The following is a 16,833-nucleotide window of genomic DNA, read 5'->3' on the forward strand; positions in this document are numbered from 1 at the left end:
CAAATTAATGTTTGCCTGCTAGATATCTTATAACTATTACAGTTTTTTACGATTGCTTACACACTCAAATTTAACTTTTCCCACAATTAGCAAAACCTTACACTCAAGGAGCAAAACACAAGGCTAGATTTGCACAACTCTAAGCACATTGTCAGCTTCACACTATTTGCAAAACATTACACACAGTGATTTGCAAAAAACTAAACACACTTGTATACATCAGACACAGAAGTATATCATGATGTCACTTCCTTGCAATTCCAAAGCACTGACTGTCAAATTACCACACCTATGAGCCAATCTGTTAAACACAGCCATCAGTTGCACAAACACATGATTGCTAAATTGTAGACACACCAATCAGGTTTAAGCACTATAAAAATGCAGCAGGTAGGTTCAACCAAAATGGAAGGAGTCAGAAGAAGAGTGAGGGTGAGAGGAGGAGTACACAGAGGAGGAGAAGGAGATAGAGGAAGAGGCAGAGCCCGAGCCAGAGGTCGAGGAAGACCTGAAGCAGGAGGAGAACGTGCACAAAGAAGAAGAGGACCAAACTTATCAAATGACATTTGTGCAACACTAGTGGACCATGTTGTGAACCACGGATTGACGCTGAGGGAGGCTGGTCTGAGAGTTCAGCCAAATCTTAGCAGATATACAGTGGCATCTGTCATAAGGACTTTTCGACAGGAAAACAGGTAAAAGAAGATCTGTCTACAGTTACAGTAATCAGCCGCTTATTGTATGCACCATATCAGCACTTGTGATACCCCTTCCTGTGACATTGTCCAGTAAGTTACATGTATTATTCTCTACATAGGATTGAGGGTCGGGAACGGGGGTAACATCACCCTTTGCGCTGCCATTTCACAGCATGGGGTTGTCCTCCGTCATGCCAAAATGGGCCCTTAAAACACACCTCATATTCTCACATTTTTGGACCGATTGCACCACATCGTCACAGCAGGAAATGAAATGCACCAGATGCAATACACGGTCATCTGGGACAATGTGTCATTCCACCGCTCTGCTTTGGTCCAGAACTGGTTTCAACACCATCCACAGTTGACAGTACTATACCTTCCACCATACTCTCCGTTTCTAAACCCTATCGAAGAGTTTTTCTCTGCATGGCGGTGGAAGGTTTACGATCTCCAGCCCCAGGCTCAGGTACCCCTCATTCAGGCCATGGAGGACGCCTGTGACCAAGTCGACGCCGCAGCTGTGCAAGGATGGATTCGACATTCAAGACGGCTCTTCCCACGTTGTCTTGCTAATGACGATATTGCTTGTGATGTTGATGAAATTCTCTGGCCAGATCCAGCTAGGCGAAGAGATAATGTATAGTATGTTTACTGTAGTATTTTCTGTACAATATTGTCAGTTTTTTTCATGTTTGTTGTTGTTGTTATTTACTGTAATTGTAACCTGTACTGGATACAGTATTTTAAGTTTGTCTGTTGTTTGCTGAGCTAACAGTGTTATGCACACTACTGTAGTAGCATGAAAACTGGGACATGTTTTGTTGTGATTCTCCATGTTGACATGTTGACTGATTTGGGTATATGGAGAGAAATAAATGATATTTTCCTCAGTCTGCAGCGTTGGTCTTGTGTAGTGTTTGTATAGTTGCACTTTCTCTGTGTACTTCATTTACACTACTCTAATCACTGACAATTAGACTTGCTAAAAGTGTTTTAGGTTAGCAACAGCAGTGTGTAACTGGTTCAAAAAGATTGAAGTCATATGAAATGTGTGTGTTTCGTATGGTAACAAAATATTATTTTTATGAAGTCGTGTATAGTTTTGACAAAACTGTTCCATTTTGCAAATGATCTGAAGTGTTGTGCTACTTTGGTGTAGGGTTGTGCTAATTGTGTGTAGTGTTTTGACAAACCGGGCCCTGTTTTCAAAATTGTGCTTAAACAATTGAAAAAAACTGTAAATTAAATGTCTAAAATGTGCTAAATGCTCTGCAGTTGTGCATTTGGTTTACTAATTTAGTAGCTACTATATCTAGGTGGTTAGCTTCTTCCAAAATCAATCTTTGCTTAGTAACAGCAGATAATTACCTCCTGGATCAAGAGCCTTGCTGTCTAATATTAGTTTTGTGCGTGCAGCAAACTGTAAGTAGCATTTTTCAGTTACTTGTATAACTTTATGAGCTGGCACGTCTGTCCTGCAAATAGTTTGAGTCAGAGACTGTATAAAATGTTCGCAATGCGCTTGTTAGCATTTAGTTAGCATTCTCTGTGGGATTTTACATGTTCTTGTTAGCATTGCTAACCTCTGGATTACAGAGGCTCAGGGGGGTTTGAAAATAGTGGCCCTTGTGTTCAATGCCATTATTACCGAATATCCCGGAATAGTACAAAGTCTGTGTGAAGGTATGACAGTCTGGATTCCGCCCAAGCTGAACGGATGGACAGCCAGACAGTGGCTGCATTCTCTACCTTTTTACACAAATACACACACAGACTTACAACTCAATCCTCTCTCTGTGTGTCTCAGTGACGACCCAGCGGGGGTGTCAGAGACAAGGGGTCCGGGCTTGTCAGTCTGTCTGCTAGAGGGATTGACACCTCCTCAAGTGTAATGATATGATGATCTGTGTGTGTGTGTGTGTGTGTGTGTGTTTGTGCATGCATATAGCGTGTGTGCCGTATAGTGTGTGCATGCCGTATAGTGTGTGTGTGTGTGTGTGTGTGTGTGTGTGTGTGTGTGTGTGTGTGTGTGTGTGTGTGTGTGTGTGTGTGTGTGTGTGTGTGTGTGTGTGTGTGTGTGTGTGTGTGTGTGTGTGTGTGTGTCATCTTTGACGAGCTGATGATAACTCATCTCAGTCCCCGTTTGTGTGCTGCAGCCTCGCAGTCTGACTGGTGGCCAGGGGGCCTAAATCATGCAGCCTGGGCTCTACATAGCTCCACAATTTCCGCAGATTCCTCTCATTTCTCCCCATGTGTTTCCCCAGCCCAGCCTCCCATCCCTCCTCCGGCCTTCCCTCCATAGCTAATTGCTAACAGTGCCAAGCGCTGATCCTGATGAAGGCAGCATATTGGTTCCATCTGAACATTCTGAACACATTGACCAGAAAAAAAGACCAGGGAAAGCCAAAGCCTTGAGGGCCCGAGGCAGAGGAATGCCAGAGAGTCAGAGTGGATCACTCACATACAGACAGACGGACTGACACAAGGATAGGCATGCAGACAGAGCAGACTCACAGACAGAGAGAGGCAGACTGGCAGGCTGTGAGGCGCAGGAACAGTGGGTTGGTGGCTATAACAGAGTTAAAGCATGGATATGAAGAGGGGACTGTGAAGAGAGGAGGGAGATGTGGAGCGATAGTGTGGCAGCAGCCATGTGGGTGACTGACGAGGGGTACAGAATAGTAGAGTAGGAAAGTCAGAGGTTGCATTGTACAAGGTAGGGGAGTCAGGTGGGACAAGCCATAGATGGGGGGAGAGGCGCTCAGATCTAAGATCACATTGCCCTAACTCCAATTCTAACCTTAACCTTTAGGGGCCTGATAGGTTCTGAATAGGTTAGGTTCTGAATACACATATGATTCCTGCTAGCTAAAGACACATGACTTTGCTGTAGTTGGTTAGGCCTGCAGAGAGATGTGCTGTGAGACAGACATTCAGAGAGAGAGAGAGAGAGAACATGGTTAAACATTAGCTTGTGTGGATAAACATGTGGCCACAATTACCAGCACTGGGATTATGGAGGATACTATCTCTCGCTCTGTCTCTCTCACACACTCTCTCTAGACTGTCTCCTCTCTCTTTTCCTCTCTCCATCTCCATTTTTTTCTTGTTTTTACTCAGTATCTTTCACCCGGTCTCTCGTACATGCACACACGCACGTACGCACACACACACACACACACACACACACACATGCACGCACGTCGACCACACACACACACTTTACAAAAGCCAAAGCTGAACCATGACTGCCAAGAGAGTACAGAATGTTTGTGCAGATTATTATTTGTGAAATAATCTTTGTCATTTCTTCTTGTTGAATCACCAGAAAAAGACCTAACTCATCACATGAACACAGCATATTATGAGTGACTAACACATAGTAGAGACCAGCGAGAGGTGAGAAGGACCGAAAGAGGGAGAAAAGAGGTGGTGGTAGAGAGAAAGAGAGGGACAAAGAGAGAGAGAGGCAGAAAGAGAGAGCGAGAGAGGCAGAGAGAGAGAGGCAGAGAGAGAGAGAGAGAGGCAGAGAGAGAAAGAGAGAGAGCGAGCGGCAGAGAGAAAGAGAGCGAGAGAGAGAGAGAGAGAGAGAGAGAGAGAGAGAGAGAGAGAGAGAGAGAGAGAGAGAGAGAGAGAGAGAAAGAGCGGCCAGGGGGTTAAGAGCAAACATCCGTAGATCAGCTTTCCTAAACCCAACAGGGAGACAGACACTGACAGGAACATCCTGGCTCTTTCTCTCCTCTCCTTTCCAGTCTCCTCTCGGCCCAGACAGAGGGTAGGTGGGGGGTGGGAGGTGGGTCAGAGGGAGGTGGTGGGTCGAGTGAATGGGGGTGGAAGGGGTGGGGTGGTTATCTGTGTGTGTGTGTGTGTGTGTGTGTGTGTGTGTGTGTGTGTGTGTGTGTGTGTGTGTGTGTGTGTGTGTGTGTGTGTGTGTGTGTGTGTGTGTGTGTGTGTGTGTGTGTGTGTGTGTGTGCGCGTGTGCGCGTGCAAATGCGTGCGTGTGCAAATGCGTGCGTGTGAAGCAGTAGGACACGTCCAGCAGCTGCATTCCCCCCTCCTCTGTACATCTCCCTCTCTCTCTCTCCCTCTCTATCCCAGACTGTTTACTGAATGGAGACGCACAGCTGGTTTGTGTATCAGGGAGGAGAACAGAGGAGATGAGAAGAGAAAGAGATAAGATGAGAAAGAGTGAAGGGCACAAGTCCAGCTGGAGAAGTGGAGTTTTGGGAACGGACTGTGATGTTCAGGTACTTGTGTTGGGAACACTTCTCATAAAAACACTGTGCACTTTTGCCTGGATGCATTCCAAATCTAGGCTAACTCACATACCATACTGAGGACTGACAACACAGGAGGCTGCTGAGGGGAGGACGGCTCATAATAATGACTGGAACGGAGAAACTCCCTTAATACAGTGTGCAAAGCTTGTAGCGTCATACCCAAGAAGACTCAAGGCTGTATTCGCTGCTGCCAAAGGTGTTTCAACAAAGTACTGATACTTACTGTATGTACTTATGTATATGTGATATTTCATTTTTTTTCTTTTTTTATAAATTAGCAAACATTTCTAAAAACTGTTTTTGCTTTGTCATTGTGGGTATTGTGAGTAGATTTGATGAGTTAAAAAAAATCTATTCTAGAATAAGGCTGTAACCTAACAAAATGTGGGAAAAGTCAAGGGGTCTGAATTAGAGGTCGACCGATTAATCGGAATGGCCGATTAATTAGGGCCGATTTCAAGTTTTCATAACAATCGGTAATCGGCATTTTTGGACGCCAATTATGGCCGGTTAAATTGCATTCCACGAGGAAACTACGTGGCAGGCTGACCACCTGTTATGCAAGTGCAGCATCAAAAGGACCTTGTGGCTGCAAGGAGCCAAGACAAGTTGCTAGCTAGAATTAAACTTATCTTATAAAAAAACAATCAATCTTCACATAATCACTAGTTAACTACACATGGTTGATGATATTACTAGGTTAACTAGCTTGTCCTGCATTGCATATAATCAATGCGCTGCCTGTTAATTTATCATCGAATCACAACCTACTTCGCCAAACGGGGGTTGACTTAACAAAAGCGCATTCGCGAAAAAAGCACAATCGTTGCACAAATGTACCTAACCATAAACATCAATGTCTTTCTTAAAATCAATCAACAGAAGTATATATTTTTTTACCTGCATATTTAGTTAAAAGAAATTAATGTTAGCAGGCAATATTAACTAGGAAAATTGTGTCACTTCTCTTGCGTTCATTGCACGCAGAGTCAGGGTATATGCAACAGTTTGGGCCGCCTGGCTCGTTGCGAACTAATTTGCCAGAATTTTACATAGTTATGACATAACATTGAAAGTTGTGCAATGTAACAGCAATATTTAGACTTAAGGTTGCCACCCGTTCGATAAAATACAGAACGGTTCTGTATTTCACTGAAAGAATAAACATTGTGTTTTCGAAATTATAGTTCCCGGGTTTGACCATATTAATGACCTAAGGCTCATATTTCTGTGTTTATTATATTATAATTAGGTCTATGATTTGATATTTGATAGAGCAGTCTGACTGAGCGGTGGTAGGCGGCAGCAGGCTCGTAAGCATTCATTAAAACTTTACTGCGTTTGCCAGCAGCTCTTAGCAATGCTTGACACACAGCGCTGTTTATGACTTCAAGCCTATCAACTCCTGAGATTAGGCTGGCAATACTAAAGTGCCTATTAGAACATCCAATAGTCAAAGGTATATGAAATACAAATGGTATAGAGAGAAATAGTCAACGCGTCATAATTCCTATAATAACTACAACCGAAAACTTCTTAACTGGGAATATTGAATAACTGGGAATATTGAACCACCAACTTTCATATGTTCTCATGTTCTGAGCAAGGAACTTAAACGTTAGCTTTTTTACATGGCACATATTGCACTTTTACTTTCTTCTCCAAAACTGTGTTTTTGCATTTTTTTAACTAAATTGAGCATGTTTCATAATTTATTTGAGACTAAATAGATTTTATTTATGTATTATATTAAGTTAAAATAAAAGTGTTCATTGTTCATTCAGTATTGTTGTAATTGTCATTATTACAAATATATATATATATATATATATATATATTGATTTTTGGAGGACCAAAAAAAGTCAATACCGATTCATCGGTATTTTTTGGTCCTCCAATAATTGGTATCGGTATTGAAAAATCATAATGGGTCGACCTCTAGGCTGAATACTTTCCAAAGGCACTGCATTTAAGGAATAGGTGGGTATTTGGTATTTTCCCATTGTCTCTACTGAGGTCCCTCTCTGTAGGCCTCCCCTAACATAACATTACTACCAAATAACTCCTTGAGAATTCTGCAATCCTGAGGCGGTTGTTAACATTCTTCTCTGCTTATTGAATCAGCCCAGTACAGCTGGCTCAGGACAGAGCTGCACGGCAAAGTGTGGGAGTTTGTTTAAAGATATTCTCCGGTGCTTTTGTATACTTTTTAGACAGTAGTTCTGAAAGTAGCTCCACGAGCCAAAAGTGGTCCCTGAAAATTGCGACTTACATCACAAATGTGCAGATATGTGCACCACGTCATTGCTATCTCGCTCTACTGTGAGTGCGTCTTGCTAGTTGTCACTCAAATGGTGAGGTGCTGAAGCTCATTGGCTGAAACTCAAATTGCTGGGGGCTAGCCCACTGGGGGGCTACCCCCCTGGTAAATGTAGGGAAAATGGATCCGCACAGCTTTCAGAAAACAATTGTTTTCAAAATAGGGATTTCGTGGCTAGCTAATTGAGGTAAGTAATTCTGCTCATAGATTATGCATGTATGAACTACACATGGACACGTCCAGCCCAAAGCAGGAGGTTGAAAAAATACTTACTAGTCGCCAAAGTACCGTCTTTAAGTATGTGCTTGCTGGCTTGTGTTGAAGAACAATACCTGTTTGTTTGTATGTGTTTGTGTGTGGGCGGGAGACTGGGAACGGGTTTGTGTATGTGTGTAGACAAAACAGACGCTGTAGGCTACATCCCAGTGAGTCCACAGAGCCACCTCAACACCCACAATGGGGTCCTTCACACTCCCAGAACCCCACAGCATTCCTGCCACCAGACCAGATGTTTTCTGTGAGATTCTATCCACTATCTGTCTCTAAAACTGCTTGTTGTACTGCACTCGCCCTTCAACATCTCCTGTTTTTATATCCCCCTCTCCTATTCAACATTTTCATTGTTCTTTTCAAAGACGAAAATACAGAAGTGCTTTGTTCTAACACTTCTCTAAAATTAAGTTAAGTGATGTTGTGTAATGCAAGCAGAGACAGGAAGAGAGATGTTGAGGAAAAACAGACTTGGGTTCAGACTTGGGTTCACAGATACTTTGATCGTTTGCTTGAGTCTGCCTGGAGTGCCAAATAGGCCGGTTTGAACGTTATGGGACTTTTCTATTGGTTTATTAAAGGGATATTTTGGGATTTTGACAATGAGGCCATTAATCTAATTCCCCAGAGTCAGGTGAACTCGTGGATACCATTTTTATGTCTCTACATGCAGTTTGAAGGAAGTTGCTAACTAGCGTTAGCGCAATGACTGGAAGTCTATGGTATCTGCTAGCATACCATAGACTTCCAGTCATTGCACTGACGCTAGATAGCATTGTCTGGCGAAACTACTTCTAACTTCCTTCATACTGGAGACATAAAAATGGTATCCACAAGTTCATCTGACTCTGGGGAAGTAGATAAAATCCATAAGTATCCCTTTAAATCAGGCACACAAAGCAAACTAGAGTGAATTTGATATCAAAGGGACCAATCTGAGGAAAGCCCTGGCTGAGATTGTCAGCGTCAAGAGAAAGTAGTTAATTTAAAGCAGACATCTGCCTTACACAAACACTTACACAAACACATACACACACACACACACCATCTCGCACACTTACATTAGAATACAAAGAGACACCAGTAACACACACATCATCTCACACACATTAGAATACAAAGTACAAAGCGAGACAAAAGCATCACTGACAGACACATAATCTATGATCTCACACTCGCTTCTCTCTTGTTTTTACTCTCTCCCTATCTGTCAAACACACACACATACTACAAAGCTTGAAAATCTGGCTTGAGTGTTTTTCCTTAGAATCACACAGTGAAATAGAGCTAATGTAATATACAGAGACAGGACTGGGACCAGAGAAGAATTTCCAAGAGCTCGAGGGATTCTGTCACACATAGTGCACAGCTCCCGACTGACCCAGATGGTTATGAAATCCCTGTTCTCCAAAACAACTGAAAACAGACAATAATACTCCTACCCTTCCCTGGGTCTGCAAACAGAATGCCAGTATCCTCTCAAGCAAACCAAAGACTCCAGGGAAGATGTGCTCTCAAACTTTTTAAGTGTCCATGAAACCAATTGGTCAGAGTAAAATGACCAACGTTACACAAAACTAAATCAATTCAAATGTATACTGAACAAAAATATAAACACAACATGCAACAATTTCAAAGATTTTACTCAGTTACAGTTCATTTAAGGAAATCAGTCAATTTAATTAAATTCATTAGGCCCTAATATATGGATTTCACATGACTGGGAATACAGATATGCTGGTCACAGATACCATAAAAAAAGGTAGGAGCATGGATCAGAAAACCAGTCAGTATCAGGTGTGATCACCATTTGCCTCATGCAGCACAACATATCCTTCTCATAGAGTTGATCAGGCTGTTGATTGTGGCCTGTTTTCCCACTCCTGTTCAATGGCTGTGCGAAGTTGCTGGATATTGGCGCGAACTGGAACACGTGGTCGTACCCGTCAATCCAGAGCATCCCAAACATGCTCAATGGGTGACATGTCTGGTGAGTATGCAGGCCATGGAAGAACTGGGACATTTTCATCTTCCAGGAAGTGTGTACAGATCCTTGCGACATGGGGCTGTGGATTATCATGCTGAAACATGAGGTGATGGCGGCGGATGAATGGCACGACAATGGGCCTCAGGATCTCGTCACGGTATCTCCATTTGCCATCGATAAAATGCAATTGTGTTCATTTTCCGTAGCTTATGCCTGCCCATACCATAACACCACCACCACCATGGGGCACTCTGTTCACAACGTTAACGTCAGCAAACCGCTCGCCCACACAACGCCATACACATAGTCTGTGGTTGTGAGGCCGGTTGTACGTACTGCCAAATTCTCTAAAACGACATTGGAGGCAGCTTATGGTAGAGAAATGAAAATTCAATTCTCTGGCAACAGCTCTGATGGACATTCCTGCAGTCAGCATACCAATTTCACGGTCCCTCAAAACTTGATACATCAGTGGCAGTGTTGTGTGATAAAACTGCACATTTTAGAGTGGCCTTTTATGGTGCCCAGCACAAGGTGCACCTGTGTAATGATCATGCTGTTTAATCAGTTTCTTGATATGCCACACCTGTCAGGTGGATGGATTATCTTGCAAAGGAGAAAGGCTCACTAACAGGGACATAAACCAATGTGTGCACAAAATTGGAGCGAAATAAGCTGGAATGTGGAACATTCCTGGGATCTTATCTTTATTTCAGCTCATGAAACATGGGACCAACACTTTACATGTTGCGTTTATATTTTTGTTCAGCGTTCTACAAATGTATATACACTGCTCAAAAAAATAAAGAGAACACTTAAACAACACAATGTAACTCCAAGTCAATCACACTTCTGTGAAATCAAACTGTCCACTTAGGAAGCAACACTGATTGACAATAAATTTCACATGCTGTTGTGCAAATGGAATAGACAAAAGAGTTTGAGCAGACACATGCACATTTGTGGCCTGCTGGAGGTCAAAACATCAGCCAGGAAGCATAGGAACTGAGAAGTGGTCTGTGGTCACCACCTGCAGAACCACTCCTTTATTGGGGGTGTCTTGCTAATTGCCTATAATTTCCACCTTTTGTCTATTCCATTTGCACAACAGCATGTGAAATGTATTGTCAATCAGTGTTGCTTCCTAAGTGAACAGTTTGATTTCACAGAAGTGTGATTGACTTGGAGTTACATTGTGTTGTTTAAGTGTTCCCTTTATTTTTTTGAGCAGTGTATATATAAATCTAAATATAACCTTGAGGTTTAAGCAGATCTGGTTGTTTGTTGGGTTGAAGGGATATGAGTTCACAGGGGCAGGGGTAATCAGTCTTTCACTTGACAGACCACGATAAGACCAACTAGGGAGGTTAACATAAAACAAATAAGAGAATGCAGTAGTGGTGGTGCGTGGGTAAAATCACTGAGGAAAAGAAGCCATATTACAACCTATGTGTTGTGATAATTATGTTGTTTGCTCTATAACCCGTTCATACGCCACAATGGTATATAAGGCAGAGACAACAAGACGACAGTCACGCAATGGCAGAATAAATTGAACCACATCTTTGTTTCATCACATAACCGGAAAGCACAGCTGTCCGGTGAAGTCCACAAAGCACATTACATGTGACAAACAGTTGCATGACCTACAGCATGGCCAAGCAAGTTAATGTTTCCCACATTTGATTTAGAACCACGGTGAGTTACCCCAAGTCGGAAAGAAAACAGGAGCTGCCTGCGCTTAGTCTAATACAGTGACAACTTACCAAAAACAAACCATTTTAGGCCTAGTTCAATCAACGTAAGCTAAATATCATGTGGCTGTCCATGATACTGATTTGTGTGTGTGTGTGTGTGTGTGTGTGTGTGTGTGTGTGTGTGTGTGTGTGTGTGTGTGTGTGTGTGTGTGTGTGTGTGTGTGTGTGTGTGTGTGTGGGTGTAGAAAATCATGTTGCCTCACCTACATGTAGAGGAACGCCATAGAGAAAACATGTTTTGTTTTTGTTGTCCAAGACTATGCTACCTGACTTCCTTTCATTGGCAACGATGAGCCAACTAATTAACATTAGCCTACTACATCTAGCTACATATTGAACTTCCATCCTCTGTATTAATTAATGGTTGGATCAGAATCAGCATTGTAATCATTGGTGAGTACGGAGAATTAAGTAAAACCACAAGTCCAAATCCCTAAATCCAAGGCTTACTTAGGAAAGGGAAGATTTTAGCTAGGTAGCTAGCCAAATGCTCGCTGGCTTCCGTTGCTATTGAATTCAATGCTACGGGCGGCAACAATGTCATACTCTTTTTGGCCAGACAGCATCAGATACATGGGCTACACATACAGACACAGAGGAGCGCTGTTTCGCTCGCTCGGATGCTTTCTCCCGTGAGATACATTCAGCCACTTGCAAATTTAAGGAAAATGATGAAACACAGATGAAATATATCACTTTTTTGGCTTAACCTTGGCATCCATTAGTATATGCCACTGAGAGAATGCTAAATGTTTAGAAAAAGTCGTTTTTTTAAATAAGTCTTAAGATCAACTGTCTGTTCAGTAAGGCTGAGACAAGTAGAGGGTAGATAAGAGGGCCTGATGAAAGGTCTGGTGGTGTAACAGATGCCATCCTGTCAGAGAGACCACACTGCGACTGGGAACCAGTGTTTTCCAGGGCGTCTTTAACCAAAGTCGGCAAAAACACCAATTAAACAAGTTCCCAAGGTAGAGAGAGGGAGGGCAATATAATGCTAGCGGAAACAGTGGAGTGAACACTGATGCTGAAGCTTTTAGATGGCGAGCAGCAGAGTACCCAGATCCTTAGAGCACACGTGGCCTCAGCTTTGTCTCCATGGAAACACTGTGCCACTGCTGCCCTCCGCAGCCATATCGTTATATAATCAAGGATATGCCAGGCGATTAGCTCTCGCTTTCTGGATCATATCCAAGTCACCCACACTCACAGAGGGTGCTTGTATGGTTCTTTGTTTGGTTAGTCAGTGTTCTGTCTCAAAACTGGGAACACCGAATGGAAAACTCAGCTCCCTCCCAAGCTGCAGCATCTTTTTTCAGAAGCACACTGAAATAAGGAGCTTTCCTTTTCCTCTCCCTGCTTCATTACCTGGAGGAGCAGTAGATCTCAGAGCCACAAAGCGCGCACACACACACATACACACAGAGTGTGAAAGCTTAGATTCCTCTCTGAAGGTAAGTAAGAGACTAATACCCCTCTGCAGCAGCTCTGAGTCAAGGTGGTTCCTACCAGTGTTGACTGAGTGACGAGGGAGTGGTTGGAACGTGGTTGGAACGCGTGTTGACCACAGCTATGGACTCCATGGCAGAGATTGGGATCTGGGTTGTAGAGAGAGCAGGGTAGGGCAAAGAGAGGCCCAATCCCAAATCAACCCCATACCACCCTAGGCACTTGTTGAGATCTGAGACGATTGTACAGGTATGAGCAATATGGTATTAACTTCACCTTGCGCCCATGACAGGCTAGGATGAAGATTCTCCATATTGTTTATTCCTATCCAAGGCTCTGGGGTTGGGAGAGCAGAGAGCAGGGCAGTGTCTGTGCAGAATCACTGATCTACAAATTACCTCAGGCCAAAATAACTAGGCCTGTGTGATCAAGATTAGCAATTTTGTGCCTCATCTTGCTCAAACTGATCCCTTCAAACACACTGAGAGTCTCCAGTTAGACAGAGGCTGTGGGTTGGGGGAGGAGAGAGGGGAACAGTGAGAAATAGCTTTTCATCCCAGCAGCCGTTAGCATTGGCAGGGTGACAGCAGTGGTTGGGTTGGGATAGGTGGGTGGGTGGGTGGTTGCTAGTGCTGGGAATTGCCAGGGACCTCGCGATACGATATTATCACAATACTTAGGTGTCAATATGATACGTATTGCGATTCTCACAATTCTATATTTATTGCAATTCGATACTGTGATTGTATTTCGTTTCAATGTTCCAAACATATTGCTCACCATATGTCTTCTGCAGAGGGACAAGAGAGAGACATGAGAAAATAAGTTTTGATCAGTCATGGAAATAAAAGTGCTGAAAAATATAACTATCGATTTAAAAATATATATTATTAACTGTTTCTCTCTATCTCAAAATAAACAAGAGGGGGGGGTATTTGGAGGGGGTAGAGCGGAGGGGGAAACCTGGAGCAATCGCTGACAGACCAGCTATCTCACACACTGACTGACTGACTGGCTGACTGTCATGCTGAAACACACGTTCATGCTGAAACACATATAAACGCACACACTCAATGCTGAAATAACCAAATATGCACAAACACAGTGAGCACACAAGTGTGCACCAGACTGCATACACACACACTTACACACATCCAATGCAACTGTTAGAATTCAAATCCCCTCCCCTCTAAAAAGCCTACTTCTGTAGCTGTGGAAATCACCTCTCCTCTCCTCTGCTTTCCTATTCAAACTGAAAGCCCTGGAAAAGCACAGAGTCAGGGTGAGTAAGTAAAAAAAAAGTTAAAAATATTTTGTAGCTGGCATTCTCCGATAAATAGATGTAGTGGTATCCATGGCAACTAAACCAAGCTCTCTCACAGCTACCTTGAAAGGAGCAACGTCTGAGGCGAGAGGGAAAAAAAGGGGGACTGTGTGTGTGCATGCATGTGTGTATACTACAGACGTAGTATACAGGCAGATTTCAGACGTTACTAGTTCACACTGGATAGAGAGGTCCACTGAGGAGCTTCAACTAATCAGCTTCAACCTCACAATTCAGCAGAGGACAGATGTCTGGAAAAAATACAGGCATGCACATACACCCAGGGCTAGGCTAGCCTGCCACTGCAACACAAGCTAGAGACCAAAACCCCAGTCAGTATGTGAGTCCCAAATAGCACCCTGTTCCCTTTATAGTGCACTACTTTTGACCAAAGCCTCAAAAGTAGTGCAATATATAATAAACAGGGTGCAATTTGGGATGGAGACTGTCAGTTTCCCATTGGCTGTGCTGAGCCCCAGACCCAAAGACCAAAAGCCCCACTGTTCCCTTCTCTACTGCCAGAGAGTTATAAAGGATGGCTGGTTGGGTTTCAGCGGAACATTTTCACAGGTGTTCTGGAACAAGTCGTGTCCCGACAGAGATCAGCACCTCTGCACTAAATAGTGTCTGCTCTTCTAATCAGTCAGCCATGTGATCTCCATGTGCACCCCTCTTAATCTTTCTACTAGCACATAGCATAGCTGGTCACTCAAATAGAATAGAGCTTCATTGTCCATTGTGAAATGTCAAGTTGTCTTTTGGCTGTCTGTGTTCTGTGGGTTGTGATTTAATGAGTTATAGATCATAAGTGAGCCAGTGGATTGGTGTGTATTTATATTCAAAGCCTTGTCCAAATGAGCTGATGTGAAAGCCTTAACAAGCCTGCCAAACATCTTCCACCATCTCACCCACACACAACTAAGTTGCCTTAGTTACAACCAACATAACACCCTGTGCCCCTTCCCCAGTCTCCTGGGTTCCCCCTGCTGGGGGGAACACACACACACACACACACACACACACACACAGGGAAGTGTTGTCTGTAATAATAGAGCGTGTCTCACCTGTTTTTTCAACCTGCAGGCCTGTTTCTGTTTGTTTTAGGTTGAACACAGAGAATAGACTTTGACTCAGGCAGCACGCAGGATAAAGATCTAAATTAGACAGTAATCACAGCTAGGCAAACACACACACAACATTGATAGAAGACACGTGCCCATAACACACACCTACGATACGTGCCAGGATTACGGTTCTAACACAAGCCCATTGTTCTTAACAGTGATACACACCAATGAAACACACATAACCATGTGTGTGTGTGTGTGTGTGTGTGTACCTTGTAGCCATTATGGGTGTTTTTCTTCATGAGTGGCGTGGTAGAGCACAACTCGATGGCCTCCGGCTCGTGGAATATCACCGTGGGCAATGGCTCCTTCCTCAGTGTCAGCACGTTCAGCTTGGTCTTCAGCATCGTCTGGAAGTGCTGAGGGAGATAACGTCATGGTCAATCAATCAACCAATCAAGAAATAATTAAATATGCCCATCCATCCAACCCACCCACCCACCCACAACATTCTTAGTTCCCACATTCCTAGTACGTTCTATTCTGATGAAATTGTGCGAGTCATGATTTAATTAGCCTGCTCGGTTTTGTTAGGCTTTTTCAAGGAAACCCAGAAATTCCACAATCCCATTCCCTGCTCTGTAGGTGGGAGACCAGAGTGAACATGTGGTTCTGGTCGGCCTTACAAAACCCCAGATTCCAGTTTGGGACGAGGCGGCGTGGCTCTCATCTCCTGTTCTGACGGACACTTCACATATATAGAGAGAGAGCGAGAAGGTCCCTCATCTGCTGTCCACATTTCAGCTGAAGAACAAGAGAAGGGGGACTGTCACCCCAAACCAGAGTAAAGCCACTGTGACAGGCCATCTAAAACCAAGCACCGGAAGTGCCACAGTTACTACTCATCCTCCTACAAGACCCCACTACATCTCCATCATACAACCCAAACTCCACCTGTGGGAGAAGAGAGGAGAGAAGATGAGGTTTGACAGAAACGAGACAAGGAGGAAAGATGATGAGGAGAGAAAAACAGGAGAAAATAAGAAGAGACTAAAAGAGAAGAAGAGGAGAGGCACAGTTTTGAAACTAAAGCCACGTGTGTGAACGCTCGCTGACCTCCGCGTCAGCACTTTATGGCTTCCTGACAGTGCTCCACATTCCTGTGGTCAGCCCGGATTGGAGGGTGGGGGGGGGCTCTCAAGGCACCGTGCGGAATAAAACTGGAATTCTATTCATAATATTTTCACTGCATTTTCATTATTTTATTATTCCTCTGGATTAAAAAATTGCCTCAAGGAGTTACAAATATGATTGATTCTATTTGGGTTGGGGATGAGGAGGAGGAGTTTCTGATTCTGGATCTAAGGAATAGACATTGATCCCCAATACTGGTTGTTCTCTCTCAATTCAATTCAATTCAAGGGGCTTTATTGGCATGGGAAACATGTGTTAACATTGCCTAAGCAAGTGAGGTAGATAATATACAAAAGTGAAATAAACAATCAAAATTAACAGTAAACATTACACATACAGATGTTTCAAAACAATAAAGACATTACAAATGTCATATTATGTATATATAGTGTTGTAACAATGTACAAATGGTTAAAGTACACAAGGGAAAATAAATAAGCATAAATATGAGTTGTATTTACAATGGTGTTTGTTCTTCACTGGTTGC

The 16,833-nt window shown here is 43.2% G+C and overlaps 1 protein-coding gene across 1 annotated transcript in view; it reads right to left on the minus strand.

The window, feature by feature from the left end:
* Window positions 1–16,833, minus strand: part of LOC120018300 (PTB-containing, cubilin and LRP1-interacting protein-like) — a 43,361-nt gene that overhangs the window by 12,373 nt on the left and 14,155 nt on the right. The window contains exon 2 of the mRNA XM_038961429.1: window positions 15,425–15,571. Coding sequence (XP_038817357.1) covers window positions 15,425–15,571 — 147 coding nt within the window. The remainder of the gene's footprint in view (window positions 1–15,424; window positions 15,572–16,833) is intronic.

The sequence above is a fragment of the Salvelinus namaycush genome, chromosome 23, assembly GCF_016432855.1.
Source record: "Salvelinus namaycush isolate Seneca chromosome 23, SaNama_1.0, whole genome shotgun sequence".
Lineage (NCBI taxonomy): Eukaryota > Metazoa > Chordata > Actinopteri > Salmoniformes > Salmonidae > Salvelinus > Salvelinus namaycush.